Below are 11,874 nucleotides of genomic sequence, written 5' to 3' on the forward strand. Positions count from 1 at the left end.
TAAAGAGTTTTTTGATAAACTATGCAATTTAACAACATGGTCATGTGTATATATTTATCATAATGCACTTTGCTTCATGTATCATCTTTGGTATGTAGCCTGAAAGTTATAACCTATAATCATTGAATAACTTGCATCTAGCATTTGTTTTTCTCCTCAGTGTAGTTTTCCCTACAGCTAGCAAGTTCACATGTTTTTGTAGGGGTCCCCTTCTTCCCAAATCATAGTTCAACATGGCGTCATCCAGGGGTCTCAGGCCACATGGTCTCTGAAAAGCCCCCTTCCCCCTTGCTGCCTTCGTGGCCCAGAGCAACTTGGTGCCTGGCACCAGGTGACAGCTGCTGGTGGATAACCTGCAGCTCCACCCCATTACTCCCTCTTGGAGAGGAAACCTTCGCCCTTGGAATGCTTGCAGTGAAGGACTCAGCCTCTGATCCTACAGCTTGGGGAGGAAGGTCATTAATCCAGCCTGGCAGGGTCACACCCAGCCAGGCTCTGGTTATGAGCTGAGTCAGAGGATTATGACAATTGTGGTGACCCATAAGCAGGACAGATATGGCTTTGGACTATGCAGAATACTTCTTTTTACACAACTTACAGTGTAATTTGGTGCGTGTCTGGAATCTGTAGGCCCTAGGGAAGTTAAACTACCCCATGTTGTCCCCATCGTTATAGGAGAGTACTGGAGTGTTCCTGTAGTGAAAACAGTAAAGCACATAGACTTTCCCTTACATGTGTCTTCCCATAGTATAAAGCCTATTCAATGACACCACCCAACTCTGCATAATTCCTGCCAAACCATTCTATCTGTGCCTGCTCCTGGGCTGCGCACAACAGGAATCTCCCCCATGCAGCACTTACATGGGTGCACACATGTGTGCACAAGTGTCTACATGTTAACATTCTGGTGCCCCTTACCCCGGGAAATCCACATGCAGTCTGTATCACTGTGGGTGATTCCCACAGTAAAAGCTCAAAAATGAGGTGTTCAAAAAGCTAAAACTCCGGGCGGCTCAGATGATCATAACCACCTTCTAACAGTAAGGTAATTATATTATGAATTGAGAGAGTTTTGGATGCACATTGCTCTAGCAGGACCATGTGTCTCACCAGTTCTCCTCCTGGTAGTAGCCTACCGATCTCTCCATTTCCTTAAGCACCAAGGTCTACTGCTGGTCCATTAGGGCAGGCTTGAATTCAAGGAGAGTCACTACCCCCTTCATCTCCTTTACAATGATGGCTCTTCCTTGAATTTCCTCCTGAGATAAGGAGTATCCCGCAATCTGAAGTCCTGGGGGAGGTGGGAGAGGAGGGTGAGCGAAGCGCGGACCAGAATAAACTGGGTTGGTGGAGGGGAGAGCAGGGAACTTGTAGGAGCTACAAAGCTTCTCATTTAGCTTCTTCTCAAGCTCCTGCAAATGAATGAGAATTGTGCATAGGTAGTGGCAGTGAGAAATGGTGACTGGCTGTTAAGCGATGCAGGGAATGGCATTGTGGCTCCTTCAGCCTTCTAGCTGGTTTTGGTGCTTCGTCTACTATACTGAAGAGTATTTTGCTAAAATCAGATAGAGGAGAAAAAGGAGAGTTGACCTGTTGGTCTGGTACTCCCATGCAGTGCTTGTGAAATAGCACAGATCGGTAGTACAGCTCCCAGTCACTGACTGCCGGGTTACTGTAGATCAACTGGCAGTGAACCTTGTATAGGCTGGGAGGTATCCTGTAGAGTAGGACTGGCTTTAGCACTGGTGGAGCCCGGTGAAACGATCTTTTATTGGTGCCCCACCAAACCTCCTACTACATGGATTCCCTCACTACCACCCTCCAACAATGCCTCTCGTCTCTCCATAATCCCTATGTCACATGTATTTCATTTGTTTTGTAGCAGTACTCATACCAGAGTTGGTTGTCAGAGCACTTTACATCACACATACATTATACAAAGCCAATGAATCGTACGTGTTTAAATCAGTTTATAAGAAATGTTACATAAGACAATGAGGATTACAATGTGTAGGAATCACATGCATCTATACTAGTAGGCAGTATAAGAATGTTTGGTCTGAAGAAGTACAGACTCAGGATTTAATATGTACCAAAGTGGATGGGTTTGCTTTACTGTAAAGCAATCAATCAATCAATAACTTTATAGAGCGTGCTACTCACCCGCGAGGGTCTCAAGGCGCTGAGGGGGTGGGGGGAACAGCTGCTACTGCTTATATAGCCAGGTCATGAGTTGTTTCCTGAAGGTGAGATGGCCCTGGGTCTGTCGTAGGTGTGCGGGGAGGGAATTCCATTTCTTGGCGTCCAGGTAGGAGAAAGATCTTCCTCCGGTGGTGGTTCTGCGAATCCGTGGGACGGTGGCGAAGGCAAAGCTGGCGGAGCGGAGCTGGCGGGTGGGAGTGTAGAACGAGAGGCGGTTGTTGAGGTATTCAGGGCCCATGTCGTAGAGTGCTTTGTGTGCGTGGGTGAGAAGCCTGAACGTGATCCTCTTGCTGACGGGGATCCAGTGCAGGTTTCTCAGGTGGGCAGATACGTGGCTGCGGCGAGGGATGTCGAGGATGAGTCGTGCGGAGGCGTTCTGTATGCGCTGAAGTCGTTTCTGAAGTTTGGCTGTGGTTCCTGCGTAAAGGGAGTTCCCGTAGTCCAGTCGGCTGGTGATGAGGGCCTGGGTGACCGTCTTTCTGATTTCGGTTGGGATCTAACGGAAGATCTTTCGGAGCATGCGTAGGGTGTTGAAGCATGAGGATGAGATGGCGTTGACTTGTTTGGTCATCGTGAGGGAGGAGTCCAGGATGAATCCCAGGTTGCGTGCGTGGTCCGTGGGCGTCGGTGCGGCGCCCAGCGCTGTGGGCCACCAGGAGTTGTCCCAGGTGGATGGGGATTGTCCGAGGATGAGGACCTCCATCTTGTCTGAGTTCAGTTTCAGCCGACTGAGCTTCATCCATTCCGCGATGTCTTTCATTCCTTCCTGGAGGTTGGTTTTGGCGGTGGCTGGGTCTTTGGTGAGGGAGAGTATCAGCTGGGTGTCGTCGGCGTAGGAGATGATGTTGACGTTGTATTTGCGTGCGATGGCGGCGAGGGGGCTCATGTAGATATTGAAGAGGGTTGAGCTGAGCGAGGAGCCTTGGGGTACGCCGCAGATGATCTTGGTGGCCGCGGAGCGGAACGGAGGGAGGCGGACTCTCTGGGTTCTGTTGGAGAGGAACGAGGTCATCCAGTACAGGGCTTTTCCTTGGATCCCGGTGTTGTGGAGGCGAGTTATTAGGGTGCGGTGGCAGATGGTATCAAAGGAGGCTGAGAGGTCTAGGAGGATGAGGGCGGTTGTTTCCCCGTTGTCCATCAGGGTCCTGATGTCGTCGGTGACTGCGATGAGGGCGGTCTCGGTGCTCTGGTTGGCTCGAAATCCGGACTGGGATGGGTCGAGCGAGTCGTTTGTTTCAAGGAATATGGTCAGCTGTTTATTGACGGTCTTCTCGATGACTTTTGCCCAGAAGGGAAGAAGAGAGATGGGGCGGAAGTTCTTGAGGTCTTTGGGGTCTACTGTGGGTTTTTTCAGGAGGGCGTTGATCTCCAGCACTCTGGGAAGGTGGCTGACGCGAAGGAGTTGTTTATGACATTCCGGAGGTGGGGTGCGATGATGGTGTCTGCTTTGTTGTAGATGTGGTGGGGGCATGGGTCCGAGGTAGAGCCAGAGTGGATGGTGTTCATGACGTGGGTGATGTCTTCAGTGCTGATGGGGGTCCAGGCGTTGAGGGTGGTGGTGGGGGGTGTTGGTTTGGTGACTGAAGGCGGAGTCTGGGCATCAAAGCTGTTGTGTATATCTGCGATTTTGCGGTAGAAGAACGTGGCGAGGGAGTTGCAGAGGTCTTGCGATGGTGTGATGTCGTTGTTGCTGGCGCTGGGGTTGGAAAACTCTTTTACGATGCTAAAGAGTTCCTTGCTGTTGTGGGTGTTGTTGTCCAGCCGCTCTTTTAACGATCTCCTTTTGGTGGTGCGGATCAGCTGGTGGTGTTCCCGAGTGGCGTTCTTGAGGGCTGTCAGGTTTTCTGTCGTCCGTTCGTGGCGCCAGGTTTTTTCGAGAGTACGGCAGGATTTCTTTGAGTCTTTGAGGGCGTTGGTGAACCAAGTGGTTTTCTTGTTGCCGGTCTTGCCTGGTGGGTTTTCTAGTGGAGCGAGGTTGTTGGCGTAGTTGGTGATCCACTGTGCGAGATTGTGGGCTGCGTCGTTGGTGTCAGAGGTGTCGGCTGGTGGGTTCTGGCTCAGTGATGTGGTTAACTGGTCTGTGCTGACTTTGCTCCAGCATCTGCGGGGGATCTGTGGTGTGCGGTGGTGAAATGTAGTCTTCTTGAAGGTGAAATGAATGCAGCTGTGGTTGGTCCAGTGTAGTCCAGTGGAGTGGCTGAAGGAGAGTTGCTTGCTGGCAGAGAAGATGGTGTCCAGCTTGTGGCCGGTGTAGTGGGTGGGGGTGTTCACCAGTTGCTTGAGTCCGAGGTTGGCAAGGTTGGCGTGCAGGGTGGTGGTGTTGTCGTTGTTGTTCTCCAGGTGGAAGTTCAGGTCCTCTAGAAGGATGTATTCTGGTGAGGTTAGGGCATGCGGGCTGACGAAGTCGGTGATGGTTTCACTGAATTGTGTGCGTGGGCCCGGGGGGTCTGTAGATGAGGGTTCCTCTGAGTGTGGTCTTGGGGTCGGTGTGGATCTGGAAGTGTAGGTGTTCAGCGGCGGAGAGTGCGCCTTTGGCGTTGGTCGTGACGCTGATGGTGTTCTTGTAGATGATGGCGATTCCTCCTCCAGTTTGGTTGACGCGGTCCCTCCGGGTGATCCTGTAGTCGTCCGGGATGGCTATAGCGATGTCAGGGGCTGAGGAGGCGTTCATCCAGGTTTCCGTGAGGAAGGCGACGTCCGGTGCTGTTGTATCGAGGAGGTCCCAGAGTTCGACAGTGTGCTTGTGGACGGAGCGAGTGTTGAGAAGGATGCACCGGAGGTGGTTGTTGTTGTTGTTGTTAGATCCGGCGGGCAGGGTGCAGGTTCTGAGGCAGGTGAATTTGCAGGTTAGGCAGGTGAAGGGTCCGTGGGTGCGTTTCGGGGTGGCTCGGTAGCAGGCGGTTGATCGTCCGGTGTTGAGTGCGTTGAGGGTGGTGGTGTTGTATCTCAGTCGGGGTTCCTGGCCTCGGCGGGGGCCACGGGTTCTGGCGCTGGGCGTGGTCCAGGTGCGGACGGGCGCAGATGGGCTCCGCTGCGCGCGCCCGCTGCGTGGCCACTGTGCGGCCTCCATATGAGGGGCAGAGGGAGGGAGGAGCATTTGGGAGGTGGGAGCGGGGCGGCCAATGGGAGACGAGGGGGCAGGGCAGCAGGGACACAGCAGCGGGGAACGGATGGCGAGGGGACAGAGAAGGAAGGGGGCACAAGGGGGGAAAAACGGGCAAAAGAGCTACAAAAGGCAAAATGGACACAGAGGCAAAGTAAAAATAACAATAGCAGTACAGTACCAGCAGAGACGCAGGCGGACTGAGCACGGGCGGCGGTAGCAGAGAGTCACAGGTCACAAAGGGGGCTGCGTGGCGGTGAGGGGAGCGACCTGCCTGGTGACAGGGTCAAAGAATACATTTATAATTTATATCCAAACAAACTAATTTTAGAAATATTAGGATAATAGAAAGAACCGAGGAAAAATATAACGTTTTCATTTATACCATGCAGTTAGCATGCAGCTCTTCATTTCACAGGTCAGTGTGCTATATTAGGACTGTAACTTATGAACTGCAGGTAACAAAAGGATCTCGGCAACAAAAGCAGTGTTGCGCTGAACTATTCACATAAAATGCACTGGTCCTGGTCTTAAGATGGCGAAAAGAGGAGAAATGCTTTATTTTTTTGTCCTTTTTGCTTTTTCCATGTGTGCTGCCATGGACATAAACAAACCTTTTTTAAAAATGCCATTTTGTAACTTACATGTGTGCTGCAAGAAGCAGCACACATATAAGTTACAAACTGGCATTTTAGGTTTGTTTATGTGCCGGAACGGATACCTCCCTGTACATAAACAAACCTCCCTGCTCGCAGACACCCTTGCACTCTGGAGGAAGGGTGCCTGCATTGGTGCTAAGTTGTAATACTTAGCGTGGTTGCAGGGGTAAAGGCGAGGCTGTACCATATCCTTGATAATATGGTGCAGTCTTACGTTTCCGAAGTGGCGGAGAGAGGCGTTAGGTCGAAAAGGCTAACGCCTCTCTCAGCCACTTCCTTGCTAATATGCCCCAAGGAGTTTCTAGAGACGTGTTACAATGCTTTAGAACGTATCCACGTTTGTTTTATATTTTATAGATGAAAACAAATAAACAGAACAACCATTGTGGAAGTAAAAGACGGGTTGCGAAATAAAAATCATTGCAAGTACCTATAGCAAACGTACATCTAAACAGACCAAAAGAGTTCCACTTCCAAGTGCTCCTTCAGTGATTAAATGCAAACGCGCCAGAAATGACAACATTTATTGACAAAACGAAAGAAGAGGATGAACAACATGGTTTCTGAAAATGCTATCCAGATTGACAAGTCACTTTTAGGGACTTCATATCAATCCTCACACACAGAAGAAAGGTAGAGAGGAACAGGAACCCACTATTCCTGATTTTAAAAATGCATTGTCGCTAGAAAGATGAACTGTTCATGAGAACACATGTTCATCTGCTGGGTCCACTTTAAAAAAGATGTAACCCTGGTGACACACCAACTTACAATGTGAAGGCAATTAGGTTAAATGTGTAGACGAATGCAAATGAAGCATATCAGAACTGGACTAGACCGTGCTGGCCTAATTTCTCAGTGGAGTGGAGCCAATACACAATCCAAGTGCTTGGACTTGGCATTATGATGACAAAGGTTGTCTAAGTTATGTTTTCTGTTCTTTAAATTAGGGAAAGTATTTGGCCTACCCATCTAAACAAAGATATGTCTAACAATCACTTAATTGTCAACATGGCCATCAGCTGAGTGGTAGACTAAGTAATTGGGACCCTTTGTGTATATTGTACAGTCTAATATTTAATTTATAATTAAAGAACACAGGCCCAAAGTTTTTCTTAGAAGCCTGTTGCCAATGCTGCCAAATGTCGAAGTTTCTGAATACCTAATCTTGACTACACCTTATGTCTCAGTCTTTCACCACTCCACACTTCATGTCTCTTCATCTCACTCTTGCAAGTTTATTTCACCCCTGCTTTCTCCCATTGTCTCTATTTCCCTATTTTTCTCTTCCTTCTTCTTTCTCCGTTTTCTGCCTTTCTTTCTCTAGCTCTGGGTCAAATTCCATTGATGAAACATAAATCCAAATCCCCATAAACGATGTTACCCTTCAGTTGAATAAAGCACAAGCAAACACCCAGGTCTAGATAGGAGACATAAAAAGAAGAGTAGAGGTGGTCAGTGTACCTAACTGATGTGGAATATTCCTTTTAAAGGATGAATTCCAGCATCGCCAGAGGTGGCATGCTCCATCAGTTGAAACTAGCAGTACAAACTAAGGACTGTCAGACACTGTGGACATATCACTTATAGTCCCAGATTAATTGTAGCAATCCATTTTGCTTTAAAAACTATAAGAAACCTAGGGCCTCATTTAGATCTTGGCGGATGGGTTACTCCATCACAGCAGTGACGGAAATCACGTCCACCGAAATGTAAATCTCTTAGGATATAATGGGATTTATATTTCTGCAGACAGAATATCCAACGGTGACAGATATACCATCTGCCGAAATATAATTCCCATAGGATATAATGGGATTTTTATTTCGGGGGATGGGATATCCGTCACTGTTGGGACTCGGTAACCCGTCCGCCAATTCTAAATCAGTCCCTCAGTCCAGAATGCTGTAAAGTCTATACATTTACATTTTTAACATTTGACTAAGTTGCCACTTTTCACAATGCAACAACATTTGATTAAAATTCCACATAACTGTAAAAGTAATAAAACACTATTCAATGATATAGCACTCATAGATTATAGAAAAACAACAATTAAACAATCCTTACAGTAGATGGAGAATAAAAAGATGGAGTATGGGAATATCCAGGATGTGATACAAGAAAAGGACCAATCAGACCTTGCCTGGGCAAGGGAGGGTAGAATGTATGGAGGCTCATTAGGCACCCGGCATTCTTACTTTCCATTATGCAGTGGCGGCCGCTGTAAACAAACAGTGGTGAGGCGGGTGGAGGGGGTGATTTATTAATAATAATAACAAAAAACAGAGTCTTACCCGAAACTGTTGGCCACCTCCTGCTTCGCGCCTCAGTCTTCCTGGTCCCAGCAGCCCCTGGAACGTCATCACAGACTCCCGGTGCAATCCGCGTGCTGCTCTCATTCTATGAGAGCAGCTCAAGGATTGGCCTGAGCTGGCTGGTTTGGCTTTCTGCTCAGGCACAGGATTCTGTGCAGTTTCTCCAGCTTGGCTGTGCACTGCAGCCGGGTTGAAGAAACCTATGTGAGCATGTATGTTTGACTGGCCTAACCGGGTCGGCCAAACACACATGCACTCTTATAAGTGCACCAACCAATCCTCCCATGCTCCTCCCTACAGCTCTGACTCCGAGCAGCAGATGAAAAATAAAACAGTGTTAAAATATCATTTTATTTTTCAGCTGCTGTATTCTGAGCCAGTGGGGCGATGCTCCTCCTCCATTGTGGAGGAGCCTTTCCTGCTATTATGGATCAGTAAGCACATATCTGTTTGTACTAAGCTGCCCTTTGCTCTGTGGGAAAGGAGTGCTAGTAATACTGGAGTCTTAGGGAACACTAAATTGCCCTCTAGTGGCATTATAAGGTTGGCAGATTGCCTAGTTTCCACAATGTCGCACTAAACCATTGCCCATTTTACATTATTAGTGTACACATGACTTGAATGTGTACATATTGTGAAGATACTCAGGATTCCAAGTTGTATTACACGCATAGTTTCAATCCTTTGTAATACCAGTGAAAGCAAAAGAGAGAGAGATAGCGAGGTAAGGATGAGACAACGGATATTACCTGCGCTCCCTTTTTCTCCTTTTTCACCCTTCCTGCCATCTCTGCCATCTCTTCCAGGGAGGCCAATTCGCCCATGAGGGCCAGGTGGTCCATTGGCTCCCGGGGGACCTGCCGCGCCTGGCAATCCTGGAATGCTACAGATGTATTTTGGAAAGAAATGTTCTCCCTTGAGCTGTTTGTCCAGAAGTTGCCCACTTGTGCAGAAGGCAAAACATGCTGTATATAGTAAAAGGATCATCCTTGGCTCTGGAAGACATTGAATGGCAGATTACATTGAATACACAACCGCGTTTTTATATTCATGTTCAGTCACAAAAGCTTGTCTGCTTTCATGAAATCTTATAATGGAACTTGAGATCGGGCATCCATTTTCTAGAAATGCTATGGTCGTGTACAAAAATCTGATCATGATACAGCAATTATAAGGTGTGATTAGAGTGCAGGTGGTCGACTAAAACATTTCTACTTACTGAAGTAGGTGAACCTACAGAGATTCTTACAATAATGACGGAATGCTGGAGAAATGAAAGCTTTGGGTTTAAGTTATACCACCAAACAGTAAATTGGTGAATTGAAAGTAAAAGAAGTCCCATGAATGGCACTATGAAAATCTTTAGCTGGTGAAGCCAGCACAGCAATAGTAGAGGGCAAAGAATATGAGTTGTCAAGGGTAGGATGCCTGCCGGCATGGGCAGGGTATGTTGTAGACTGTTGGGGAGAAGATGTGGCTAAAGGGCCAGAGCTGCCTACATTTGAACTACAGACCCACGTTTGAGTCTTGGCATCAGCTCAACATCCTTTGATTCTGGGCAAATCACTTAATCTCCCTGTGCCTACCCAAAATGAATGTGTCCTTGTTTAATGTAACTGGTTCTCATGTGAAGCGCTCCAATACCTTTAGTTCTAGTTTGCGCTTAATAAACTGTAAAAAAAAAAGTAGGGCCTGATTATGATGTCGGGCGGAAAGCCATCTGACAGCTCGTTGGAGGCTTTCGGCCTGACATCGTAGGTTTCCGTCAGACATCATAATCAGGCCCTACATGATATATTATGATACTGGCGGCCAGAGGGAAACCCGCGGGGAATGCTGCTCTGCTTGCGATGGGCTCTGGGAGCCCGGGGGAGCATCGGAAGGACAGATAATCCCCAAATGGTGGTGGTTCCTGCTCAGCCACTTCCCCCCTGGCCCTCGGCTATATGGTCTGGGGGCACCTACGGGCCCCCCCCCCCAAAACATCCCTGTACCATGTGGCAGGCATCATATGGTCCCTAACACACAGTGCAAGGGTGTTTTAAAAGCGTTAATGTTCTATTGAGGCTGCTGCTGCATCCTGCAGCACAGGCCTCAACAGAAACGATACACTTTCCGACCTCCTTGAAGGCGATCCCATCATAATTGTGGAAGCAGAACAGCCGACTCCTTGTCGAGCGGTCAGTTTCCGCCAGGATGTCAGTCGGACACTCGTCCGACCAACATCGTAATTAGGCCCTTAGAGGTACCAGTAGATTGGGGCAGTAGTAGTGCTAAAAACCAAATGGGGTTTAAAGACTGTGTAACCTGGATGGTGGGTGAGGGGCTTTTTTTGTGATTCTCCCATGTGGGTTGTTTAATGTAGTGGCAGATAGTGAATATTTGTGCAGTTCAGGCCAGTATCACTGTGCAAAAAAAGTATAGGATTTAAAGGATATGTTCGAGATGTAATTTTCTTTGAAGGTCCGATTTCATTTGTAGGTTTGTGGCAACACTAACTCTGGTGAGGATGCCATTCTAGATCCTAGACCATAGCTAGAGAATTCCTCTATTCTGGCTTTCTGTTTTTCGCTGGTTATTGAATCATGGCTGCCGAAGTCTATCTTAACTGCACACAGTTTACACTCAGAGTTTGTTCTTGCGTGCGGTGGAACACATATGGATGGTGAATTGTCCTGACAGGGGCCATGCTTAGACTTACCAAAAAAGTTAAGGGCCGAGCTTCCAAGAGGAAAAACCCTTTCCTGCCTGCTCCCTGCATTGGCACTCTTTTCAAGGAGGTTGGCAGTGAGCTCTGGACGTCCAGATGAGGATGACGATTGCACTAAAGACAACTACATAAAGAAAATGCATAAATATATAAGAGAATCTGCTAATTAATAAAACAATGATTAATACATTAACAAATGAATACAAAGATCATGAAAACTGCTGTGGACTTCCATTCCATGTAATCTATCGTAATCTTTTCAATTAAATATATTTTTTCGTGTATTATTTTATTTGACACACGTGCAGTCGATCCATAGGTCAGTTTAAGTATTCTCAATAGAAAGTGGCTGCAGACGAAGCAAGGACAATACCAGAGGGAGAAATAAGTCACTGGAGGCAAGACTATCAGTGTAGATTTTGTTGCACGCGCTGCATCGCATTTGGCGATGCAGCGGACACAATGGAATTTGTTTTATTGATATAATTGTCAACTTACCTGCATTCATCCATATTCCGGTGTTCACTACCCCCACCCTGCCCCTCCCCCGTCCCAAGTCACCGCCCGGTAGCACTCCCACCAGTAGCTGCTACTGTGACCACCACAGCTCATACAGTACTGGGGCAGACACAAAACGGGCAAGATTTCTTGAAGAACAGGCAGATGATAAAATACTTTTTTGTGACAATGCTCACCTGAGGAATTATTGACAAAATAAACACAAGAGAATAGTCAGGATAGGAAATATTTAAAAAGACAATATTGGAAGGAGTATGGAAGGTTTCCTTTCAAAGGAAGGTTTATCGGGATTGAGAGGCCCTAAAAAAGCAATACCTTGGTCTAAGAGATGATAAGACAGAGCCTAATATGGTACATGTAATT

At 47.4% G+C, this 11,874-nt stretch overlaps 1 protein-coding gene across 1 annotated transcript in view; it reads right to left on the bottom strand.

The window, feature by feature from the left end:
• C1QTNF7 (C1q and TNF related 7) overlaps window positions 1–9,278 on the bottom strand; it is a 51,981-nt gene extending 42,703 nt beyond the window's left edge. The window contains exon 1 of the mRNA XM_078678981.1: window positions 9,032–9,278. Coding sequence (XP_078535107.1) covers window positions 9,032–9,269 — 238 coding nt within the window. The 5' untranslated portion in view covers window positions 9,270–9,278. The remainder of the gene's footprint in view (window positions 1–9,031) is intronic.
• Window positions 9,279–11,874: the final 2,596 nt, after the last annotated feature.

Source organism: Lissotriton helveticus, chromosome 2_2 (assembly GCF_964261635.1).
Source record: "Lissotriton helveticus chromosome 2_2, aLisHel1.1, whole genome shotgun sequence".
Taxonomy (NCBI): domain Eukaryota; kingdom Metazoa; phylum Chordata; class Amphibia; order Caudata; family Salamandridae; genus Lissotriton; species Lissotriton helveticus.